The sequence below is a fragment of the Bos indicus x Bos taurus genome, chromosome 5 (assembly GCF_003369695.1).
Source record: "Bos indicus x Bos taurus breed Angus x Brahman F1 hybrid chromosome 5, Bos_hybrid_MaternalHap_v2.0, whole genome shotgun sequence".
Classification (NCBI taxonomy): Eukaryota; Metazoa; Chordata; class Mammalia; order Artiodactyla; family Bovidae; genus Bos; species Bos indicus x Bos taurus.
The window spans coordinates 12,364,431-12,390,108 of record NC_040080.1 but is presented as its reverse complement, the minus strand read 5'-3'; the positions used below and the strand labels follow the sequence as shown (position 1 = coordinate 12,390,108).

Below are 25,678 nucleotides of genomic sequence, written 5' to 3'. Positions count from 1 at the left end.
AGAAACCTGTATTTGACCAACAGTGTAGAGAGAATAGTACGGTCTGCCAAGTGTGCTTTGTGGAATTCTGTCTCCTCAGAAAATGACTTCGTGGAATGGGGGGAGGATGGAACATTTCTTTATGTCAGCTGTGCCCTGTTACCATTGTACATTTTGTTTTGTTTTCAGAGTGCTGTGTTTTTCACGTGTGTGTTTGTTTTCTGTTTAGCCTCGTCGTGGCCGTAGCATGTCGGTTTGTGTCCCCCATCTTCCTGCTGTCCCCTCTCTGTCCCGCATCTCTCCCAGTGCTCCTTCCACCCCACCACCAGTGCTGTCCGCACCTCTTTCTCCTTCCCTCCTCCGGACTGCCCCCGAGGAAACTTTTGCCGAAAAGCTTTCTAAAGCATTGGAGAGGGTCCTGCCTATGTACTCTGCCTCTCAGCGCAAGTGCCGACGCTCCAGCCTGCCTTCCCTCTTTGTCAGTGCTGTATGTAACATCAACTTCCTGACAGATGAACATTTATCACCAATGAATACATCCAGGCATCAGGAGTTGTAATAACGATTAAAAAGCAGGACTGAACTTAGTACATTTTTAGGAAATAGGTTTTTCCTGTAATTTGTTATAAGGCTGTAATGGGGAGAAAAGCAAGGAGGCAATCAGAGAGAATGCTTATAACACCCTTGGCACATAGCAGTTTGTGAGCAGCAAAATTTAGCCTATATTATAATCTCCTATCCCCTACCAGTGTATTAAACTCCTTGCATTTTCACATTTTACCAAAGAGAATGTGTGTTATTTTATTTTAAACTCGTTGGCTTTTTCGAAAGCAAACTTTCTCTTTATCAAAAATTACTGAAATATGTTTTCACTTTGTTCCAGAGAGATACCAATAATGCTGCATTTTTTCCCATAGTCAGTGAGGAATAATTGAAGAGAGAAAGTTGCTTTTAATTTGTTACCTATTTAAAATGAGGGATCAACAAACTAAAAGGCCGCATAATGTTCCCTCTTGGCAAGTTTTTTTTTTTTAGATTGAATAATGGACCTTGACTCTGGCAGTACGTTAGATGCACGCAAAATACATGCAGTTTGCTTTGGCCCATTAATGTCTGTAGATGTGTTTATCTGTTAAGGTTATTTCAAACACTGTGGGACTTTGCTGCTGCTTTTCCAGATAGAGGGTTTGGTTAGCATTCTGATCTAGGAATCCCAAAACCTTCAGATTTGTACTTAGGACAGTGATTAACTGTATAGTGTCTTGTGGCCTCGGAATACTCTTGAATAAACAACAATAAACCAGAGCATTCCGATTCAAAATAGAAACCTCATTTTAACTGTTGTGAAGAAGTAACAGTGGAGCCGTTTTCCGATTTTGATAGGATCTTTCCTATTGAAAGAGTGAAACTGATCTATCCTTTAAAAAGGGCCCGTGAAAGTGAATTATTACAGTGTGTACCATTTGCATTTGACAGGGTACAATTCTCATTTTGAGAGTGTTTAACCTAGAACTGCTTCTGTGACCAAAAAATGCTGTCAAATCAAGTTGGCTATTTACATTACCCTTTTCACCTGATTTGAACAGCAAATTAGTCGACCCTTAAACTGGTATCAGAAAAGTGGGCATTCAGTGGTTTGGCATCTGTAACATGTTTCATGTAATAAAACTAACTGCATATGGTTTGGGGCAGACGGGGAAAGACATGATGGTCACCAGCCAAGCTGTGTATCTTTCACTACCCACCAGAAATCTCTTCTGATTTCTAGTTAGAAGACATGACATTAGTTAATCAGAAATGAACCCTGGAGCCTCTTAACATAGCAGAAGACAATAAGGCTTCAGGGTAGGAAGATTTGGTACAGTCATAGGTGAGCATGTTACTTGTGGGTAAAAGCAGAATAGTCACTAGGAAGGTTAAATTCTTCTTTTCCTTTGAGGAGGGGAGCATTGTGGAAAAGCAGCTCTTATCTAATGCAAAGATCCCCACAGAATAGTTTTATTGACCCTGGATGTATTTAATGGGTTTTTACTATGCACATAATTTCCAAAAGCATTGTATTTCTTTATTAATTATAAATTTGGTGTAACCGTTTTGTAGGGTTACACAGAGCTGCCCAGTTGTGCATGTCTGATGTAATTTCACATATGAATGTATGAATTACTTGTCTTATTCATGTTGATACAGCCTCAGTCCATGGCGCATCCGCGTGGGGGGACCCCAACATACCCAGAATCACAGATATTTTTCCCAACTATTCATGAACGTCCAGTTTCTTTTTCACCACCTCCCACCTGTCCACCGAAGGTGGCCATTGCCCAGCGGCGTAAGAGCACCTCCTTCTTGGAAGCCCAAACTCACCAGTTCCAACCCCTGCTGAGGACTGTCGGGCAGAGTCTTCTTCCACCTGGTGGCAGCCCACCTAACTGGACTCCAGAGACTGTAGTTATGTGGGGCACTGCAGCCAGTAGAGTTGCTGGAGAGCTGTGTGAGGTGCAGGCCCATCCTGTGTTCGAGCCAGCTCCAGTTTACAGTGACTACAGAGCTGGACTGATGCTTCCAGAAGAAGCTCACTACTTCCTCCCTCCAGAAGCAGTGTATCTAGCCGGGGTACATTACCAGGCCCAGGTGGCAGAACAGTTTGAGGGTTTTCCATACAGCTCACCAGTCCTGTCAAGTCCTATGAAGCAGACACCTGAGCAGAAGCCAGTGCACGGGGGCCCCACCTCCAGTTCTGTCTTTGAATTTCCATCGGGACAGGCTTTCCTGGTAGGACACCTCCAGAATGTAAGATTAGATTCGGGACTGAGCCCAGGCTCTCCCCAGTCTAGCGTTTCTGCACCTATCAGTACAGATGCCACACGCTTGAAGTTTCACCCTGTCTTTGTTCCTCATTCTGCACCTGCTGTGTTAACTCATAACAACGAGAGCAGAAGCAGTTGTGTGTTTGAGTTTCACGTTCATACTCCAAGCTCCTCTTCAGGAGAAGGAGGGGGAGGAGTTTTACCTCAGCGCATTTACCGAAATCGGCAGGTTGCTGTGGACTCGAACCAGGAAGAACCACCTCTTCAACCTGCAGGACTACACAGCCGCCTGCAGCCTGTGACTGAAGAACAGCAGATGCCCCAGGCCCCAGAGTTGACCATCTCTGTGGTGGAGCCCACCGGACAGACCTGGCCCATAGGAAGCCCAGAGTACTCCAGTGATTCCTCCCAGGTCACTTCTTCAGACCCCAGTGAATTTCAGTCACCTCCCCCTACAGGGGGAGCAGCTGCTCCTTTTGGCTCTGACGTCTCATTACCCTTTATCCGCGTGCCTCAGACAGTGTTACAAGAATCCCCACTCTTCTTCTGTTTCCCCCAAGGAGCCACCTCTCCACAGGTTTTATCCGCCTCATTTTCTTCAGGAGGATCTGCACTCCATCCACAGGTTATAGGAAAACTTCACGGTTCTTTTACACTATCCTGCTGTGACAGTTACATTTAAGTTTTCTGTCCCTCTTTTCCATTCATCAGGGATATTGTTTAATTTATTGTGGAGTTTCTCCATTGAGCGGGAAGGGTGATTTTAAACTACTTGTATTTAAGACCAAAATTTGAGACCGAAGCGGCTTGATTGACCTATAATGTGTACAAACCCTTGGAAAAAAGAACACAAAAACTTAGAATTTTAATTACTTGTCAGAATCAGTTATTTCTGTCCAGTAACGTATTGGGTTGGCCAGAAAGTTAATTCGAGTTTTTCTGTATGATGGTATGTGAAAACCCGAACAAACTTTTTGGTCAGCTCAATAGAATGGATGGAGTTTTCAGCTAGTTGTGAACGTGTTAGTGTCTATAAAGTTGACAGAGCATTGATTATTTACAAACAGTACTGTAAAATGTTTCTTTCTCCCTAGAAACAAACATGGCTAGTTTTTAAAACTTGGAGGAGATAATTTTTTTCCCCCTAAAATGAGAAGAATGGAAAATAGGGAATTTTTTTTTTGAAGTAGTATTAGGAATATATAGAATTTCCACTAATATGAAAGGATCTTAAAAGACAGGAAACACCTTAGGAATTTGTCTTAACAAATGAAGATGCCCTTTAAAAATGGCATCCAACAAGTCACAATGTATTATATGTTCAAATAAAATGTTAATCCATAAAGTTGACTAATTCTAATTTTTAGTAACTAAATTAGAATCTAGTATGGGTAATGGGGCTTTTGTCTTAAGAATTTGTGATACATATGTTGCAAGGTAAGGAACATGAGATATCTCGGTTCTTAGATTTTTCCTCAACAGATTAAATTCTGTTTATGTATGTGAACGTATGCAGCCTCTTGCAACTAAAGACAAAGTGATGGACATAGTAGGATTCAAGAAGTGGAATCAGTATTGACTGTTTTATATATTCCCTTGATGCATTTTGTCCAATGTATAAGTCTTATGTAGGAGACTATGCAGTTAATTAGGAAACTTTTAAGTTACGTATTCAGGATGTTATTTGGATGTTTTAAGTGATCTCACTTTTATATAAATTACTGTATGTTCTTCATACTTTCTTCCTGTGTTCTTCCCTCATCTGAGGCAAAAGTATCCCCCAAAATATACATCAAATACTAGTTACCTAGAGTAGTACTAAGAAGCAGAAAGATTCAGAGCTTGGAAATTTGTGCTGCGTGCACATGCAGTGTGATAAGCTCACGTTAACACACTGGTTGTCAGCTCTGCTCTAGATGTGCGCACTGCCACTTTGACTCTGTGAACTTCCAGAATGAAATTTTAAACATCAGGTAGTCTACAGGAAAGGTGCAGCAGGAGTGTATGCTCAGATGGCTAAGATGCAGTTGGACTGGATGTCCTATCCAAGTAGGCTCCAAAGAAGTGCCTCTGAACTGAGATGGACAGCAGAGGTGGGGCTTCTCGTCTTCATAACTCACCTCTGCCAAGTTCTTCTTTCAACTCTCACCTTCTTGTTTAACTTCTTCTAGGTGAGAGTTTCTCAGATTCACCCTGATTGACATTTTAGATTAGGTGATTCTTAGTTGTGGGGGCTATTCTGTGCATTTGTTGGATGTTAACAGCATCTGTGGCCTCTACTCACTAAATACCAGGAGCAGCTACCTCTCCCAGCTGTGCCAACCAAAAACACGTCCAGATATTGCCGAATGTCCCTGGGAAGGGTGTAGGGTACCCAAAGTGGCCCTGGTTGAGAACCATTGCTCTAGGTACTTGGCAGTAGTAGTAACAGGTTTTTGTTTTTTACATTTTTGACAAAAGTCACTATATCACTATAAGAAATAGCAAAAGGAACCAAAGTCACATTATCTAAATACCCCCTTTTCTTTGTTCAGATAGGTTTTTCAAATTGATAGTCTGGTTACTTTTTTCCTGATTTTCAGTAACAATTTTATTACGAATCTTACTATTTTGGTAAAAATTATAGCCTGAGCAGTGGGATAGGTTAGGTTTTAACCATCAGTGGTTTTTGCATGGTATGTTCTATAATATGATCCTTCTCTACCCTTCTCTTTAAAAACCTGCCCCAGCCATCTCTCCCTCCATACTTGATCAAGCTAATGTTTCATCTTGCTCAGGCAGACTCTCAGGAACTCATATGTTTATTGCAGAACCCTGACCTCTGTGCATGGGTACCTTTGGGCTGCTCTAATTTTTTGTATTCACTTCTTTCCTTCAGGCACAGGGGCAGAGCCAGGGTCAGCCATCTTCAAGTAGTTTAACAGGGGTTCCATCCTCCCAACCCATGCAGCATTCTCAGCAGGTGAGAGCAACTCATTGCTGCGCTTTATCCAGAACCCTGTTTACATCTTTCATGAATTGGGTTCCTGATGTAAGTGGCTTGCTAAGTTTTTGAAAGGAAAATCGAGAAACATAACATTTCTTGTCTTCGGTAACATTTTAAAGAATCTTTTGTTTAATGTATTTTTGAATAGTCTATTAGATTAGACACATTAAAATTCAAAAGAATTTTTCCTGAAATAATTTATGTGCCTTCTTAAACAGATGATTCTATGCTGTTTTAACAATGTGGTTGACCCTTGAGCAACACGGGGGGTTAGGGGCACAGGCCTTCTGTTCAGTTGAAAATCTGTGTAACTTTATAGTAGGTCTTCCCTATTCATGGTTACATATCCATGGATTCATTAATCTTGGATTGTATAGTACTGAAAGAAATTCACGTATAAGTGAATCCGTGCCATTCTAATCCATGTTATTCAAGGATCAACTCTACACAGAATATCAATTTTATTTCTGTATATTTCATGATTTGTTCTTTTATGAACGTTTTACCATTGCTTTCCTTGTGCTTGACTCTAATGATTCTACACACCTTTTTAATTATTTCTAATCTGTGGGATGGGGTATCAGATTTTATGCTAAAGCGAATGAAAGCCTAGGAACCGTTTTCAGAAACTTTTATAACATGTTCTAAACTTCTGATTGGGGGAGTTTGTTCCCAAAGGTACAGAGAGCTCAAGAGATTGATACAGTGCTGAAGTATTCAACAGCAAAACTGCTGATTCTAAAATTATGAATCTGTAGATCATCATTGCTATTAGTTAGCAGTAGTTATTTATAAGGAAATAATGCTTTAGGGGCACAATTGAGTATTTATTATCCGTTACAAATAAAATTTATAGTCACTACATGTGTCATAAAAACTTCCCAATGAACTATATTGTTAATAGTTCCCTACAAAGTGTGTTTTCAAACCACCAAATTCTGAATTGGCTTGTTTTTATTAATTTTTGAAACTTAAGTTTTTAATTCTTATTACAGATGGCCTGCTTATCATCCAGCATGTGATCATGTAGTCGTGATGCTGGCTTAAGATGAGGTGTTCTTTGTACAAGATTAACTTGGCTATATAGCCAAACCTTGTTTTATTGTGCTTCATAGGTACCAATTTTTTTTGTTGTTGTTTTAAACAAAAAATTGAAGGTTTGTGTTAATCGTGCTTCAGGCAAGTCTGTCGGCACCACCTTTACAACAGCATTTGCTCACTTTGTGCCTCTGTGTCACATTTTGGTAATGCCCACAGTATTCCAAGCTTTTTCATTATTATTCTGTTATGGTGATCTGTGATCAGTGATCTTTGTTACTATTGCAAAAAGATTATGACTTGCTGAAGGCTCAGGTGATGGTGATCATCTGTTAGCAATAAAGTATTTTTAAGTTAAGGTACATACATTGTCTTTTTAGCCATACTGCTATTTCACACTTAATAGACTACAGTAAGGTATAAACATAACTTATATGCACGAGGAATTCAGTCCAAAGAATTCATGTGACTCGCTTTATTGTAATATTCACTATATTACAGTGATCTGTATTATCTCTGAGGTACCTACATAATCCATTTTCTCTGTGACCAACATCTCTGTCTTATAGAATGGAAGGGCTGGAAATAACTTGTTTTGTCTTGCTTCTGCCCTTTCTTCCAGACAAGTATCTTAATCTGTATGTAATTATAGTTAAATTCAAGTAGTCACATTTTTGCCACCCTTAACAGGTTTAATTACATTAACAACCTCTGATAAGAACACAGATTTAAAGTTCCATAAAGCTGGGTGAGAACAGACACTGCCGTTGGTACCAGTTTCCTACCAATACCGGTAAAATGTACAGGTTTCAGTGTATGCTCTTTTTCCTTTTCAAAGGAATTTGTTAGATGTCTCATATTCGGGCATGTAATGAAGCAGACAGTGCAGGAAGCCCTTGAGAGTAGCAGTGATAAGAGGGTGCGCAGTCGGGCGGGCAGCTCTGCAAACTCTCAGTTGAAAGGAATTAGGTGGCTGACTCTCTGGGAAAAGGTGTGACTAAACGGCTATCTCTGCGGTACAGACGAAAGTGCCTGTTTCAGTGATGCTTTTCTTCAGACACTTTTATTTTAAATATAGGATGAATTAAGTAGAATCACAGTCTGCATGAATGTATGCAGTATGGACTGACTTTTCCAGGGTTGCATAGCTAGTAGGCAGATAGAATGAAATGTTACCAGAACCTAAGATTTCTTCCAGTAGTTTTTTTTCCCCCCTATATTAAAGTTCTTTGGGGACTCAGGATTATGCAAAGGTGCCCAAGAAGCTGCATTTAGTTAGTTTTATCTTCTGGGATTCCATATATAGAAAAGAAAGATGGTAAATCTTCTGTACTATTCAATTAGAGTCTCTTTTTAGATGTGATTTATGTTTTACGTACTGTCAGGGCCCAGTGCCTCCTTAGGAAACCATCTCTAATTTTATTAGTGAAAGGAAAGAGATGAACTTTAGCTGAAATTTTCTTTATTTCTGTGTTTCTGAAATAAAATGAATAAGGCATTGTGTCTTTTCAGGTTTTCCTCAGGAATCTCTTCTAATGGTATGTTGTGTCTTAAAGTGGTACCAAAAATACCTTTCTCTTGGAAAACAGTATTTTGCCGCCAAGAAAGGTCATGAGCTACCCTACTGACTTAATTTCATCCAGCAGAACACATGTAGAGACTTAAGTATTTCTTACTTTCTGTTCAACGCAGGCTTAGGAGTATTTTTTTGTTTTTCAAGCACCCTTGTCCGATAAATCGTACACAGTCTGTATAGGTTATGTGAACTGATTTCATGAGGCAGTTTTATGCAAAGCATGGTATCAAGCTGTTACGCTAAAACAACATTTGTTTGGCTAAAGTGTTGATTATTAGCCAGGGTGATTGTGCAAAAAAACCATACCATATACTCCTGGCTTGTTCAGAGGTGCCACTTTTCTGTAAATTCTTTAAGGGTTAGCTGGCATATGTGCCTCTCTATTACTTTAAGCAAGGAGTGAGGGTATGTCTATAAAACTGCTTATTTTTGACAGTCCACACACACACAGCAACTAATTAAACAGTTTTTTTCCAAACTGAGTTCATGCTCTGAAGGACCATGTGCTGAGTGGGCAGTGATGGACAGCCCATCACTGGCCACGGGGCCAGATGGCCTGTGGAAGGCTAGTTTCAGGGAGCCTGAGTCATCTGGTAAACATGTATGTCAGCCGCTACAAAAGGAGTGAGGATAATAGTAACATTATACACAATGTGCGAAGCACTCTACCTGGTTTTTTATTTGGTCCTTACATGAATCCTCCAAGTACCATCATTTCCATTGTACAGATGGGAAAGCTGAGACGAGACCTGGAGAGGCTGATTGCTTTACCCAGATGTACACAGCTTCTCAGAGAGGGTATTTAAACCCAAGCAGTCTGACTCCATGAAAGGAGGAAATTATATCTCTTCTGAGCAGAGGGGGATATCAGTAGGTTTGTGAAAGCCTTTGAACTGGACTGTGATTATGAGTTATATTCAAATGAAGGATAAGGAGTCTAGGGGGCAGTATAAGCAAGGTGGAAGGCAGAAAGGTAGACAGCTGTGAGACAAACCAACCAACCTTGGCTTCAGTGTAACCAGAATACAGATAAATCAGGACTTCCCTGGCAGTCCAGTGATTAGGACTCAGCACTCCCAATGCAGACCAGGACAGGGGTTCGACCCCCAGTCAGGGAACTAAGATCCCACATATGGCCTAAAACATAGCGGGGAAAAGTGAAGGTGAAGCTCTTTTTGAAAAGAGCTAATTAAGTCCAAACCTTGATGTAAGCAAGGTTCCACAATGATGGAGGTCAGGGGAGAGGTAAATCATATGTATAAATATAAGGTGGAGGTTTTCCTCAGATTTACCCCTTATAACAAAGGGGACCACTAGATAATCAGACCTTGATCCAGTGTTCATATCAGAGGGCTCTCACTGCTCTTTGCTTTGAACAATAACATAAAAAATATGAATGGACTAAAGTAAGACTGTTGAGAACAGATGTGCCTGTAAGGATCTTAAATGGTATGTGTATGGTTGGGAATGTTTGTAGGCAGTGTCTAACAGAGTTGGTTTTATATAAGCTGAGACATCATACATCTTATTCTTAGGGGAACAACCTCACTATTCCAGGTTCACTGTAAATAACTTAAAGGTTACATGAATATACTCCTGTGAAGCAATTGCAGAACACTACATCTATCCTAATATTAACCAAACAGATGTCAGACAAATCTACTATCACTGCAGATTTCACCTCAAGATACAACTTAAAGGAAAGGTACTGTGTTGTGTGCCAGAAAAGTGAGACTGTTCCTGGTCTAGGTCTCCTCAAGATAAAGATGCTGATGTATTGCATGTGAAGAACTGGAATGAGGCAAGGGAAGCAGTATTTCTGAATTAGTCTGTTTATATAATACACAGTCTTACTTAGCTATGTAAATTAATGGCTTAGCTAACTTAGATATTTCCATGTGAATTCCTTAAAGTTTCAATATATTCAAGTTAACCAAAAGCATTTTCTACTATTTTAGTTTTTAGTGGGAAAATGGGCATAATTGTCTTATATTCAGAGTTGCCTTAAAGTTGGGTATTTATGATATATCTTAGTTGCTGAAAATAAATTTTTTATAATTCAACAGCCATTAGTTCGTAATTTTTTAAAGTTAATAAGGATACAGTATCGGAAATAATTAAATAAAACACAATTACTGTCACTATTACATTTCAGAATTCTTTTGAAGGTTTTAATTGGTGTAATAAGAAATAAGAAATAAATATCATGGAGAACAGATATATTATTTACAGGTGATTACCTAACAAAATCTAGGATGCTTATTGAGGTGTCCAGATGCATAATAAATATTAAAACAAAAATCTTGGGAATGCAGTGTATAGCATCATGATTAAAGTTGATAATACTGTATTATATGTTTGAAGGCCACTAAGAGAAGATTGTAAAAGTTCTCATCACAAGAAAAAAAATATGAATTATATGTGGTGATGAATGTTAACTAGACTTACTGTGGTGAGTGTTTTGCAGTATGTACATATATCAAATCTGTGTTACCTGTTGTATTTCAATTAGGTACATACACACAAACACATACACACAGATAGCTTATCTTTGTATCAGCAATAACTAGTTCGTTGTATGGACCAGGACATATGTGGAAATCTGTTATTGTTTGTAGCATTATTTTAAGTAACAAAATATTGAGTCAAGCAAATGTTCATCATTAAGATATTGGTACCATAGATAAATGAAAGTGGTAGGTCAGAGAATAGTATTTATAAAAATGGGCTTTTTTTTTTTTTTTAAATCAATGTGTGTAAGTGACCACTCATGCGTAGCAGAAAATCCATAAAGCAAGTGCACCAGACCACTAATTGTGGTTATATCTGGAGAAATGAGGTTGGGTGTTTTCATTTAACTCTATTAATGTAATATAATGGTTAAAATTTTTATTACAAACAGGTGTTTGTTTTGTATTTAAAAATTAATTTTTAAATTACTGATAGGTATTAGAGAATCTTCAAAGTCAGCTGTGAAGTTCAGAGTTTCAACTAGAGGGGGCCATTAATTTTACTGCAAAATTTAGTATTTGGGTACGGTTACATGTCAGCTTTGAGTAGAGACATATTATACCAGAGGGTCCAGCACATGCTGGATTCCCAGATGTCGTTCACTTTGCTGCACTTCAAATTGAGTGGTTGTGCCCTTGTTTTCAAAGAAAGAAACCTCATTTTGGCAGTAAAATGAGCAATCACAAAGGTATAAGAGCTAGTCTATGGCAGAGTTCAAAATTCAGTGGTTTTCTTCTATTTTGTAGCTATTGTCAGAGCTGTTCTTTAAGCAAATTAATTACACAGTTGAGAAACTAGACTAAGATAATATGAACCACATTGAGAGCTGCTATCAAGAAATGGGAGCAAAGAGGGGAGGGCATTTGGAGGAGAGAACATCTGTTTGAACCTGGATCTGAAGGTGTCTAAATATCTGAGCTGCTCCTGGGGCAAGAAGCATGTCAGGTGAAGAACCAGTGGTGACTTAGACTCGGAAACATGGGTTAGTTCTTGGTTGACCCATCACACAGAGCAGCAGAGGAAAAATGAAGATGTATAAAGGGGAATTGGTGAGTTTGACTTTGTGCATGTCTTGATTACTAAAATTGCCATCTCTTACAGACACTGATAAGCAGATGTGCTGCCTTAGAAACATGCTGTTAATGACTTGAAATAAAACTGAGTGATGGTTTTCTTCTCAGCAGCAAGGAGTGCAGCCAACAGCCCCCTCTCAGCAGGCGGTGCAGTATCCGCTCCCTCAGACATCGGCCCCCAGCGAGGCCACGATTGCACAGCCTGTGAGTCAGCCTCCACCTCCACAGGCCTTGCCACACGTGTCCGCGGGAAAACAGGTGAGTGCCACACTTCTGGAAGGAGCACCGCATGACTTCTGCTTCCCAGGTGGTAAAACTGCAAAGTGGAATGAACATTACTTCTGTGCATTGTTCCCGTTCAGTCGCTCAGACCGCAGCCCGCCAGGCTCCTCTGTCCATGGCGTGTCTTTTGTACGTATGAATTGATTAATATAAATGGGTTTATAAAGCAGTGGTAATCCAAAAATGTTCAACTTTTAGGTTTATCAGCCTAAAATAAGTTTGACAGATGTAGAACTGATAAAGGGCTGCAATGATGACATTTTCTAGAATTGTCAGTTGTATCTGTTGTAGGTTTGCAGTTATGCCGTGTTTTCACATAGACTTAAATGTTGTTCCCTGCCCTCATTGTCTTCTGACAGTCATAAAAAAACCCTATACGGAGTGATTTTTTTTTTCTCCCCTAAATAATCCTTCTAGTCACTTGAAAAGTAGCCCTATTGAAGATACACCTTTCTGAGTGACATTTTTTCAACTTTAAGGATGGGACTTGTGCTTGTATTTTGATACAGTGTATTGTTCCTGTCATATTTTGTCACATCTGAGACTCTGTCAGTTGTAAAATGCACCGTTATTTTAGGTAACACTGAGAACTGACGCACCATTAATTGTAAGTTATATCTTAATTTCATAAGTGTTAAAATGACCATGTGGAAAGGCATGGTTACATCCTGCAATTAGTGGAATATGGTCATAGACCTACTCTTACAGGCCTGGGTGGGACATGAGAACTGTGGAAGCAATATGGATGAGCTATAAGTCCACTGGGGAGAAAGTCCTTTGAATTTCAGCCATTACTATAATAGCAGTTGTAAGTTTAGCGACAGCAAACGTGCCAGTGGATTATGGCTTGTGAAACATGCCTCAGTCAGGATATGCAGAAGACATTTCCTATGCAAGAGCTCTCTGTTGTTGATGGTGAAGTGTGAGTGGAATTTTCTAGCACAGATTTAGAACAGCAGCAGTCCATCAGCCGCCCGTCTGCAGCTGCCTCTCCCTCATCCTGTTGGCACGTTAACTTATTACTACTAATATATGCAGGGATTGGTGTTTGTTTTAATTTTCTTTCTTTTTGGCTAATAAACAAGTCTTGCTTTTGGCAGCCTTGCTTTTTTTTTTTTTTAAGTCTGTCTGTTTTGTTTTTCTTTACCTTCCCAGCTTCCAGTTTCCCAGCCAGTACCAACTCTCCAAGGCGAACCTCAGATCCCAGTTGCAACACAGCCCTCAGTCGTTCCCGTCCATGCTGGTGCTCACTTCCTTCCTGTGGGACAGCCACTCCCACCCTCTTTACTGCCCCAGTACCCCGTCTCTCAGCTGCCCCCCATCTCTCAGCTCCCCTCTGCTCCTCCTCACGTGTCTGTGGCTCAGCCAGGCTTCCCACCCCTGCCGGTCACGATGGCAGCTGGCGTTAGTCAGCCTCTGCTCACCTTGGCTTCATCTGCTGCGGCGGCGGCCGTCCCCGGGGCACCCACTGTGGTCCCTAGTCAGCTTCCTGCCCTCCTGCAGCCTGTGACCCAGCTGCCGAGTCAGGCTCACCCGCAGCTCCTGCAGCCAGCAGTTCAGTCCATGGGGATCCCCGCCAGCCTTGGACAGACTGCCGAGGTGCCACTTCCCCCTGGAGATATTCTCTACCAGGTATTGTGCTGGCTGGCAGATGAAGGGCCCAAGAGCGTTTGGTTGTAATGACAGAACATCAGGGACTTAAAAACCGAGTAACTGAATATCATAATAACCAGCAATAACACAGGTTGCTATTCTCAACCAGACATGCCAAAATAGTCCACATCTGAGAAAGGACCCAGTAGAGATGTCTGAATCATTTGCATCTTTTCCAAGACCCCTCCTTGAGAGAAAAATGGCTCTCTCCACATTCACTGTGAGCTGAGAGCTCGGTATGACTCAACAGTAGGTTGTATCAGGCTGCGTTTTTTTATGGGAGGAGTAATGGTGGGTAGCCAACATGGTATCAATGGAAACCTTCAGGGTTTAGATTTAGAATACTAGCAAGTCGTTATGTGACTGGCATGACTGATACCTTCAAGAGTTTTTGCATTTTCATGTTGGACTGCCTGGAAAGTAGGTGGTTTTTTTTGGAGGAATTATGTTTATTCTTCCTATTTAAAATGATCTCGGAAAAAGTAGCAGTTTAAAAGTTCAGTTAGGTACTGTCCTGTCCTCTAAATCGAAATCAGTCAATCATTTCATTTGAAAATCTTCTTTAAATTATTAGAGATTGGGCTACTTTCTTTGCTGTGTGCTTGCCTTTCTTTTTCTCTTTCCCTTGCATGTCTTGCTGTTTTGCTCATTTGATGACCCAACCTGCACTAATTTCCCTTCCTCGTTTCTGTCACAGGGCTTCCCACCTCGACTGCCATCGCAGTACCCAGGAGACTCAAACATTGCTCCCTCCTCCAGCGCAGCTTCTGTGTGCCTGCCTTCTGCAGTCCTGTCCCCTCCCATGCCGACAGAGGCGCTGGCTGCCCCGGGTTACTTTCCTGCAATGGTGCAGCCCTATGTGGAATCCAGTCTCTTGGTTCCTGTGGGCAGTGTAGGAGGACAGGTCCAGGTGTCCCAGCCGGCAGTGAGCTTAGCACAAGCCCCCACCACATCCTCCCAGCAAGCAGCTCTGGAGGTAAATGGAGTTCCTGCATGTTTATATCTGAAGCATACATACAGTGGGATAGAAATGACAAAGGAGAAACATAGGTTCCCTGGCTTAGGATTCATTTGGAAACTATTTCAAACTAACTTGTGAATGACTTTTTCTTACAGCAGAATGAAATGCCAGTGTGGGGGCCTTGTTGCCACTGGCTGTTCTGTTGGGAAGTGAGTGTGCCTTGAGAAGAATAACGGTTGTTAGCACTTCACTTCTCTAGCTGGCCCTCTAGCCGTCGTTCTTAACCCTTTCTTTCACAAGTTCCTGCCGTGGGCAGTCACCAGAATAGCTTCCCCCGCTATGCTCCCAGTGGCCCTTTCTGCCCCCTCCGAGAGAGCTCTGAGCGTCTTCTGCATTTGCTCTGCCTGCCGGGTTGCACATTGTGGTGAGATGCTGGCGCATGGCAGGTTGTAGTTTCTTGCTGCCTGGCCGCTCCTCTGGCTGATGACATACCATGCAGTCTGTACCAGAGACTAGCTTTAGAAATTTCCTTCGCAACTTTAAGACGACTGTCTGTAGATGCTGAAATTGAGAGTTATAGTGCTTTTAGGACTTAGGGGAGGGATAAGGAAAAAAAAGACTAGTAGTTGGGGATGGTCAGTAATAAACTGCTTTATGGCCGAGGTGTGAATTTCCCTTTCTGTTCACAGAGCACTCAGGTCGTCTCTCAGGTGGCTCCTCCAGAGCCAGCTCCCGGGGCTCAGCCACAGCCTGCCCAGCCAGCCGCGGTGGTCTCTTCTATAGACAGGTATGTGAAGGGCAGTTCTCCGCTCTTGGCGGGAGGATGGAATAGGAGGGAGGTAGAAATGTGAAGGGCAGTTCTCCGCTCTTGGCGAGAGGATGGAGTAGAAGGGAGGTTGAAATATGAAGGGCAGTTCTCCGCTCTTGGTGGGAGGATGAATAGAAGGGAGGTTGACGTTGCACCATAAACTGCACATTGTCTTTGCAGCGCACATTCAGATGTGGCTTCAGGCCTGAGTGATGGCAACGAGAATGTCCCCTCATCCAGCGGGAGACACGAGGGCAGGACCACGAAGCGGCTGCATCGGAAGTCTATAAGGAGCCGCTCTCGTCACGAGAAGCCTTCCCGCCCCAAACTGAGAATTCTCAATGTAAGTGTTGCTGACTTCTGGCCTCATGTAGTTGACTAATAACTTTTAAATATTTATAAAGCTTGGGTATATTGATGAAAGTTTGGGATCTTTTTTTTTTTTAATCACCCAAATGATATTGTTACATTCGATCTTTCTATGAGAAGGCACTGTCTTATCTTTTAGGGAAAAAATACGGTTTTATTTGTAGAACAAAGACCTTACGTTTCTTCCAGACCCTTTAGTGAAAGATGTATGCAAGTGCATGCTAAGTTGCTACAGTTGTATCCAACTCTTTGCACCCCTATAGACTGTAGCCCAGTAGGCTCATCTGTCCATGGGATTCTCCAGGCAAGAATACTGGGGTGGGGTGCCATTTCCTTCTCCATAAGTATATAAGTAGCTGAAAGGCTGATATTTTCTTCAGGATTCCTTGCTAGTAGTATAAGAGGCAGTGCTTGGCCTGTGTTACCTGTCACATTCAGTCCCAGAGCTGAGTGTGGTGTTCTGAGATATGAAGTACCTTTCTTTTTTTCTTCTTAGGTTTCAAATAAGGGAGATCGGGTGGTAGAATGTCAGTTAGAGACTCACAATCGGAAGATGGTTACATTCAAATTTGATTTAGATGGTGACAACCCTGAGGAGATAGCCACAATTATGGTACGTCTCTGGAGTTCCAGACTTTTCCTATGTCCTTGATCTTTATATCCACTGCCGTAGGCGCATGTGCAGTATTCTGTGAATTGTTTTGACAGTAACATATTTATTTCAGTGTGAATTTAACTGGCACACCAAACCTGTGATTTAGAGGTGTTTTTTTCTAGGTCGTGTATAACTAGGTATTGAAGAACCGACTTATGTGGTAATCAAATCCAGTATGGGTGTTACACAGACGGGCAGAAGTGGTGGTGGGATGACTAAAGCCCCAGCACTGTACGGAAGGTTGACGCCGCGTTCCTCTTACAGGTGAACAATGACTTTATTCTGGCACTGGAGAGAGATGCGTTTGTGGAGCAAGTGCGGGAGATCATTGAGAAAGCTGACGAGATGCTCAGTGAGGATGTCAGCGTGGAGCCAGAGGGTGACCAGAGCTTGGAGAGTCTCCATGGCAAGGATGACTATGGCTTCTCAGGCACCCAGGTAGGTTCATCATTCTCATGGTGAAGCTCTGTTTACGGTAAAAGTATGCTGAATTTGCCTTGCGGAGTCTGAGCCGTCTAGTCTGACACTTTGCGAGCGTCCAGTGATACCACATCACACCTGTAACTGTGACGATCAGCATTTATATTCTCTTTGCATGTGGCCATTTGCTTTGCTTGATCATTAAGATTGAGTTAGAGAACACATTTAATCCCTTTTGTTTGTTGTAGAAATTGGAAGGAGAGTTCAAACAACCAATTCCTGCATCTTCCTTGCCACAACAGATAGGTGAATTTCTTTTCTTTTTATTGTTTATTCTAACCTTTTACCTAAGAAGGTGTGTGCTAATGATGAAATTTTGAAGCTTTGTGTTGGTGACTGTGTATGTAATAATAGCACAGTTAAGTGGTTTGTTTCTTTTTAAGCAGGCATTCCTGCCAGTTCTTTAACTCAAGTTGTTCATTCTGCTGGAAGACGGTTTATAGTAAGTCCTGTGCCAGAAAGTCGATTACGAGAATCAAAACTTTTCACTGAAATTTCAGATACGGGTAAGAAATTGTTTATCCCACATACGTGTATAAATCCTATGTCTCTCCCTCCTAGATTGGAAGCTTGGTCAAATGACGACATGTAGACAGTAGAGAGGAGTAGAAAATTGACTAACCAACAGATAAACATATGGAGAAGGGAAATAGATGATGAACAGAGTGGATGTAAGCAAATGGGCATGGAAGGAGGCCACACTAGACATAGCCTGTATGACCGAAGCCGAGTGGGTTCAGCACCATGTGTGTCTCCATGCCTACTACCATGGACAGCTTGCGGTCCCTCCGTGTCCCTTCAGAAGTACATATTCATACAAGATGACCTACTCTGCTTGAGCTCCCCTGTCACATGCTGACACCTGCTCAGGAGGGTTCATGTACCTTTTGGGTGTGTGGCACTGTTAAGATTCCCAAGGATAGGTGAGGGCACCCTTCTGAACTGGCTTTTTACAACGAACTGAGTCTGAGTTTTCCTTTTCCTTTGCAGTTGCTGCTTCCACATCTGCTGGCCCTGGAATGAACTTGTCTCACTCTGCCTCATCCCTTAGTCTGCAGCAGGCCTTTTCTGAACTTAGACATGCTCGGATGGCAGAAGGGCCGAGTACGGCCCCTCCCCACTTTGGTCAGACAGGCCCCGTGTTTCCAGCAGTGCCTCCCACCCTGAGCAGTGCCCCTGGAGCCCCAGCCGCAGCAGCCGCAGCCTCGGTGTCAGCCCCTGCCCCGAGCCACCCTCTTAGTGACGTGACCACATCGGTCATTCAGACTGAGGTGACAGTGGCCCCTGTAACAGGTGTCATGCCTCCCAGTGGTCTCCCTGTACCCCCTGTGTCTGAGTCCCTGGCACCTTCCAGCGTGGCCCCCAGCGTCACCATCCCTGCAGTTCTCTCGGCACTACCAGCGCCCCAGGCGGCACAGGCTCCCACCCCTGGCAGCGGGGCCTCCAGTGCAGGCACTTTCCCCTCTGCACCCGCATCCCTGACACCAGCCTCTGCTGTGGGCAGCGCTGTTGCCTCTGCTGCTCAGCTTCCGCCTGTGCCGTCTCAGCCCGCGGTAGGCAGCTCGACCGGGGTGGCCACGCTGACAGCCGTGCCCGCTGCCGCTCTGGGCCCTAGCCTCACGGCACTGCCGTCCCTTGCTCTCAGCAGCAGTACCTCTGCCCCAGCTCTGGCAGAGACAGTGCTGGTCAGTGCCCACGCACTGGATAAGACGGCCCATAGTAGCACCACTGGCCTGGCTCTGTCCCTTCCTGCCACCTCGTCCTCTCCCGCCCCTGGAGCAGGAGTGTCCAGTGCTGTTTCTCAGCCTACTGCTGCGGCTCACCCTTTGGTCCTCCCATCAGTCGTAACCTCTACTCCCGTACTCTCCCAGGCAGGACCCATGTCAGCACCTCTACTGCCCCAGGTACCCGGTATTCCACCCCTGGTACAACCTGTTGTCAGCGTGCCTGCTGTGCAACAGACCCTGGTTCATAGTCAGCCTCAGCCCGCTCCACTCCCCAACCAGCCCCACACTCACTGTCCCGAGATAGACGCCGACACTCAACCCAAAGCTCCCGGGATCGACGACATCAAGACTTTGGAGGAAAAGCTGCGATCTCTCTTTAGTGAGCACAGTTCTTCTGGAGCCCAACACGCCCCCGTCTCTCTGGAGACCTCGCTCACTGTAGAGACCGCTGTCACAGCAGGCCTCCCAACCACTGCTGTTGCACCAAGCAAGCCTCTGACTTCCACTGCCAGTACTTGCTTGCCACCAACCAGTCTGCCCTTAGGAGCAGCTGGCTTGTCAGTTATACCAACGGTCACTCCTGGTCAAGTTTCCACCCCAGTCAGCTCTGCGCCAGGAGTGAAACTTGAAACTGCTCCAGCAAAGCCACCTTTAACTAAGCCTCCAGTAAGATTCTTATTTTGAAATAGTTGGGAAAATATTGTTCTTCCCTATCCCCCACCCTCAAGTACACTTTTTCAGTTCAGCCTTGTAGTATAGTTACAATGATGCTTGGCTTCCTTATAGTAGATATTTATTAAATTAATTGAAGGTGATTTTAGAATACATGTTCATTGAACTTGGAGATTTTTCTCTTTTGAAATGTGGCAGGATTGGGGGTTAACTATAAGATTTTCTAAGAATGTATAGAAGGTAAAATACAGGCGTTGTTTCTGAACTGGTGCAGACTGAGACTGAAGAAGCCCGTACCCCACAGGGTGTGGGGTGCTCCTGAGGCAGCTGTGCCTGGCCACAGCAGTTCACAGTCTTTGTTTCCATGAGAATGAAGCAGGCTTTCTGCTTTGCTCAGATTCCATAGACACACAATTTGGAGTTTATAAAAAGTTGGAAGTTGGTGGTAAATTTGATGGAAGGAGAAGTGAATCTAACGTTAAGGATACGATTACTAGAATGTGTTTGCTGGTTCTGCTGTGGAGCCTTCCTCTCATTCTGCCATCTTCAGTCTCTGCTCTTCTCCAGATAACAAGGCTGTGTTTCCCCTGTTGTGTGCTTCCCCCTCTTTCTGCCTTGCCTTCGGCGTGAGATCCCTTGTACAGAGGGGTAGTACAGTGGCTTCACTCAGACAGCATACAGATGACTTGATAGCATTAGATTTCTGATGCCTTTTGCTATCAGACCTGCCCCATAGTTATTTCTAAACTGTGCTGTGCCCTCAGACAGCCTGATGACACTGTGCCAGACAGGCTTGCGAGGGCCTGGCCTGTGCCTCATGTTCAACAGCCTTCATCTGCTCTGCTTTCTCTCGGGAACAGCCTTTTACTAAGTTCTGTTCATTGTATTGGTATATCATGGTAACCCTTCTAAGAGTGCCACGGTTATAACGTCCTTTATTTACGATAGATACCAGAGTGTAACCAAGGCAACAGAGTTCCCTTAACCAGATGCGTCCTGTTCCTACGCTTCTGCATTTGAATTAGTCGGTTTGCTCTCTGTATGCTGTCTCTGCTCAGCATCTCACGGACTTGAATTTCCCTTCATTGTCTGTAGGTGCTGCCCATGGGCACTGAACTTCCAGCTGGTACTCCACCCAGCGAGCAGCTGCCACCTTTTCCAGGACCTTCACTAACTCAGGTGCCCTGCAACTTGGCAAATTTCTGTTTGTGCCTCCTTTCTTTCTCAAAGCTTATTGCAGTTCTCCACTGCAGGATCTTGCCTCTGGCTCCTGTTTGGTTATAACTTAGTAACAACTTGCTTTTAAAACACCGTAGCTGATGATATAGGCCCTACTTAAAGTCAGAAGCAAATCATCTAGAAATCATTTACTGTTAATATTTTTTCATATCTTATGGAAATAATAGCAAACGTGACATTTTGACAAAAGATAGAACTGCTTTGTCATTCATACTTTTGTAGAATACTGAAAGATTACACCATTGTGCAAGTGAAAAATTTTTATGTAATCTAAATTAATGGTGAAAGTTCCTAAGAAAAGGGTGCCACCCTGATAACTGATAACGGCCTTTTTTTTCTTGAATGTTTGACATTTCTCTCAGTGACCTCCTAATGAAGTACGTAATTGGGTATGAGAGGGTCATGGTTATGAAAAACAGGTATTAATCTTAAAATCCAAAACCCAGCAGAGCTCAGCTAACATGAGATTGCTCAGAGACAAGTGAAACCAGTGACATAATAATGAGATCCCATCTCACACCCGTTCTGCTCACTCGGGGTCAGAATCACCTACAGTCTGTGAATTAATATGGCCTTTCCCAGTCTACCCCCAATACCACACATGAGTCAAATTCCTATAAAGTACTGGGCATGATCCCATTGTAGCTATGTAAGAGCTTGTGACACGGGACAAGCTAGTAAACAGTGAAAATAAATTAGGGACTTAACTTTAGAATAAGATGTAAGAAAAAACATGGGAAATTGATCCCAGATACACAGTAAAACCATAATTTAAGCAACTTGCTAAATAAAGTAATAACTCCAATAGAGAACCCACTCCATCAGCTGCTAAACTTTGGAAAAGAATGTGAAAGTCTTGAACTTACTTTCTCATTAAAAACATGTATTCCAGTTCCTCAGAAGGCCCAAAATGTGAAATGAGAAACTGCAAATTAGACCTTTGGGAGTGAGGCTAAGCAGAGGAAGGCTAGAGAGACGCACGGTTGATAGAAGCCAAGGCAGTGACGGTGTGCTAATACCTACTGTTATTCACAAGGACAGGTCCTCAGGAAGAAGACCAAACTGAAGAAGAAAATAGGGAACAATACGGCTAATCTGCCAGTCAACCCTGTACATGTTTCAGAATATATTTTTATGGAGAGGACAGATATAAGAAAGAAGACCTCAAAACTGTAAAAACATAAATGTAACTGGGTTTTTGTGTATCTTGAGAACTTGATGATACTGTTTAGAGAGCTTGGTGAATCATTCAAGCAGGAAAGCTAAGATGAGTGTAGATTATTGGGTTTAGTACTGAGTGAGCAGAGAAGGACATGCCATGTGGTCTGAGCAGGAAGCAGTGTGTCCCGTGTGCGTTGGCACTGGCCGTGCCCAAGGCTGTGCTCACCATGCTGTGTCCTTCAGCCCCCGCAGCCCCTGGGAGACCTGGACGCTCAGCTGAGAAGAACCCTCAGTCCCGAGAGTGGCATGCTGACGTCTGCCGTTGGAGTGAGTTCTGATGACCTTGATAAAATCTCCCCATAACCCTCATGTGTTATGTTCCTGGGATGTAAGCTGTGACCTTGACCACTTTGAATACCTTTAGCACCGAAGTGGAGTCTTTGCTTTTGCTCCAGTCAACAGAAATGAGATGGTTAATGAAGGAGTAACACTGACCTAGTAGCATAACCGAGCAAGACATTGGTTTTGATTTTCTCATCTTCCCTGTAGTTAGAGCTCTCCCACAGACCAGCCCTGTGGATTCCGTGTTTATGCCTGGGAGGAGGCCACACTTTTAAGTTTGAAGTCTTAACGTCTTCCTTTTAGGCTTGTGACAAAATAATGTTCTGATTTAAGTTACCTTTCTGTGAATATCCACGTTTAAGCATTCCATAAGAAAAATTAAGAAAGGGATTTGGAAAGGTTAAGACTCAAAATTTCTTTTAAAAATCTCTGAAACATCCATCTTTCTTTATATCAGACTAGTTTTTAGGTTACTATCTGTCTTTCTTTATATCAGACTAGTTTTTAGGTTATTAAAGAAAAATCACCTTAGACAAAAGCGTTTCTTCACACATCCTGTCTTTCTGGCCAGTGGAAAGGCAGCAGGGAAGAGACCCTCTTCCTCAGCCTCTGACGCTAAAGCCGTGGTGGTGTCTGTGTGTGTCTTGCAGCCCGTGTCTGTGGTGGCTCCAACAGCAGTTGTGGAGACCGGAGCCCAACTTCCGAAGGATGGTGAGAGCACCCTTCTTCCTCTCTGTTCCCACGCCAGGCCTTCCTGTAGTTGATGGGGGGAGGTACACGTTCTTGAGAGTTTGCAGGTGTCCTTGAGACTGTCAGAGGACATTCTTACGTATTTCCTGATTGACAAGAACTGATACTAACATCTAGAGCAGTAGGGTCATGAGGTTTTTACTTCTTTTTGAGTGGTGGCTTCCTAGGGGGTAATGATAGTTTCTTAGCATAAAACTCTGTTTTTAGCTAGGCCAGATCCTTGCTAAAACATAACAAGGAAATTCAAGCATATTGATAAAAGTTAATTTATTCACAGCCTCTTAGTTTTTGAGATGTATAGAAATATAGAAGCTTGAACAGCATGGATGGTGAAAATGCACATGTAAGAGTTCAGATTCTCAGTTTTAAACATTATTTGTCTATTTCTGAATTGTTTAGAATTGGCATGTCTATAAAATAATCTGTTTTTAAAAGACACATTTCCAAAAAAATTTAATTCTGTAAAAATTATCCATACCAACAGCTTAAATGTTTTATTACAGCTTTTATCATGATGTTAGTTGTAGGTTCATATCAACTATTGTTGTTATAAAGTTTTGTTGTAAATCTCTTTTCACCATCAGTCCCACCGAACATGGGAAATTTGACACTTTTTTTGTTGTTGCCTTTTCCCAGATAACCATCCTCCTCAACATCACCTGCCATAAGTATAATTCCCTGTATAACTATTAGTAAGATTGCCTGAATGCTCTTACTACTTCCTGTCTTCCTTAAAAGTGCTAAGTTTCACTTAAGACCTTTCTAAATTAAATTATTTTCAAGACAGTCACACTATGAATTGGCTCTTATTTTGAAAGAAGTGACTTGAAAATCAGTGGAATAGATTAGAAAGTCTAGAAATGGACAAACTAAAATGGAATGTAGAATATGAAAAGGGTGGCCTTTAAGTCAATGAGACAGATGGGGTATTTCACTAAGTAGTTTGGACAACTGGACAGCCATCTGGAAAAAAGTAAAGATGTATCACTAGCCTAGGCCAAAATAAATTCAGAGTGGAACAGAGATGGAAAATGCTGCCATAAAGCAGAACTGTAAGAAAACAAAAGGGATCTTTTTTTCCCCACTATCTAGAGCAGAGTTGACAAACTTGTTCTGTAAGAGGCCAGAGAGGAAATGCTTCAGGTGTTGCTGGCCATCCAGTCTCTGTCACAACTACTCAAATATCTAACCTATTGTAGCTCCACAGAAGTAATAGATAATAAATGAATGAGCTATGTTCCCATAAAATTTATTTATAAAAACAATCTGTGGGCTAGATTTGGTTCACAGATCATAGTTTGTTACTCCCTGATACAGAGAAAGATGTTGTTATTACATTTAATACCCAGCCCAGAAGCATTAATAGATTTTCAATTTCTGCATGGGGGAAAAGTACTGTTACGTCCAAAGATAAAGATAAATGAAAACCTGGGAAATGTGTGTGTTGTATATGCCTGTCACAAAAAGGACTTTGTTTTGCCAGTATAAAGAATTTCTGTAAATTTGGCATAGACCAAAATTAAAAAAAGATAACGGGGGAAAAAAACACAAACATAGACGTGAAAATATTTAACTTCCTTTATGAAACAGAACAGTAGAATAAAACTACAAGTCGTCATATTTTTCCCCTGTCCTTGGTAAATTCATAAGTTAATAGCCACTGGAGACTTGGTGTATATATATAGCCTTTTTGGAGATCAGTTTATGTCTGTCAGAGTTTTAAATGGCAGTGATTCAGTACTCCCATTCTTAATTTACTGTACAGATTTTTAATATAAGAATATACATATTAGAGCATTTGCTGCTATAAAAGTCTGCTATAGCTAGTTCCCATTTAAAATGGGTCTTTAGTGTCCTCAACAGAATCTCATGATCTTTGAGTTACAGGGCAGAGCTATAGTGTCCCTGCCCGTCAGCCTTAGTATCTCTTCTCGTGTGAGCTAAGCCAGGAAGCCGCGTTGCTGCTGTGTGGCTTTTATTCCTCCACGTGGTGTGCTGTCCTCTGTATGGTATACAGGGGAGACAGAGGGTTTCACAGCGATGTAATCTTTACACAGAAGGTGTCTGGTAGGAAGGTGAGCAGTAACCGTTTCCCCTTTTGGGCGCAGCGAAGGGGGACAGACAAAAGGAAGTGTTCCTCTCCTCTAACGAGTTTCTTCTTGGAATGCGCAGTTTCTGTTGACTCTGCTTCTGGCTAGGGAAAGGAAGCTGCTAAAAAGATGCTGACATTCGTTCTCTTCCTCCTCGGTGTAGTTCTTTCAGTCTCTCAAGTCACAGAAGCTCCTGTCCTTGCGCCCACTTCCACAGCTGGTGTTCTGAAGATGGGGCGATTTCAGGTGAGACTCTCGCTTTTAAGGGGTAGTGTGTGTGTAACGAAGGATCGATCCCCGATATGGTGAGTGGTGGTGTATGTATGATAAGGGATTTCCGATTCCGGGGTGGGAGTGTGTATATAAGAAACTTACATCTGTCTTTGGGGACCTAATTGCCATCAATGATATGTCTTTTTTAGGAGCACTTTAGAGCTGTTTATCATTTTCCTCTCTTAAAATAACACATGCTCATTCAGGAAAATGAAGAATACTCAGAGTGGTATTCTGAAGTACTCTGAA

The 25,678-nt window shown here is 42.4% G+C and overlaps 1 protein-coding gene across 30 annotated transcripts in view; it reads left to right on the top strand.

Moving 5' to 3' along the window:
• WNK1 (WNK lysine deficient protein kinase 1) overlaps positions 1–25,678 on the top strand; it is a 130,233-nt gene that overhangs the window by 91,335 nt on the left and 13,220 nt on the right. For 9 of the 30 annotated variants that reach the window (XM_027540974.1, XM_027540969.1, XM_027540968.1 and 6 more), the window contains exons 9-24: positions 2,167–3,408; positions 5,662–5,745; positions 12,076–12,225; positions 13,405–13,881; positions 14,600–14,878; positions 15,553–15,650; positions 15,852–16,014; positions 16,537–16,653; positions 16,960–17,133; positions 17,364–17,421; positions 17,559–17,681; positions 18,166–19,568; positions 20,670–20,753; positions 22,218–22,301; positions 22,967–23,027; positions 25,320–25,402. In XM_027540974.1, coding sequence (XP_027396775.1) covers positions 2,167–3,408; positions 5,662–5,745; positions 12,076–12,225; positions 13,405–13,881; positions 14,600–14,878; positions 15,553–15,650; positions 15,852–16,014; positions 16,537–16,653; positions 16,960–17,133; positions 17,364–17,421; positions 17,559–17,681; positions 18,166–19,568; positions 20,670–20,753; positions 22,218–22,301; positions 22,967–23,027; positions 25,320–25,402 — 4,680 coding nt within the window. The remainder of the gene's footprint in view (positions 1–2,166; positions 3,409–5,661; positions 5,746–12,075; positions 12,226–13,404; positions 13,882–14,599; positions 14,879–15,552; positions 15,651–15,851; positions 16,015–16,536; positions 16,654–16,959; positions 17,134–17,363; positions 17,422–17,558; positions 17,682–18,165; positions 19,569–20,669; positions 20,754–22,217; positions 22,302–22,966; positions 23,028–25,319; positions 25,403–25,678) is intronic. The other 21 variants (XM_027540986.1, XM_027540960.1, XM_027540988.1 and 18 more) reach the window with 16 other exon arrangements.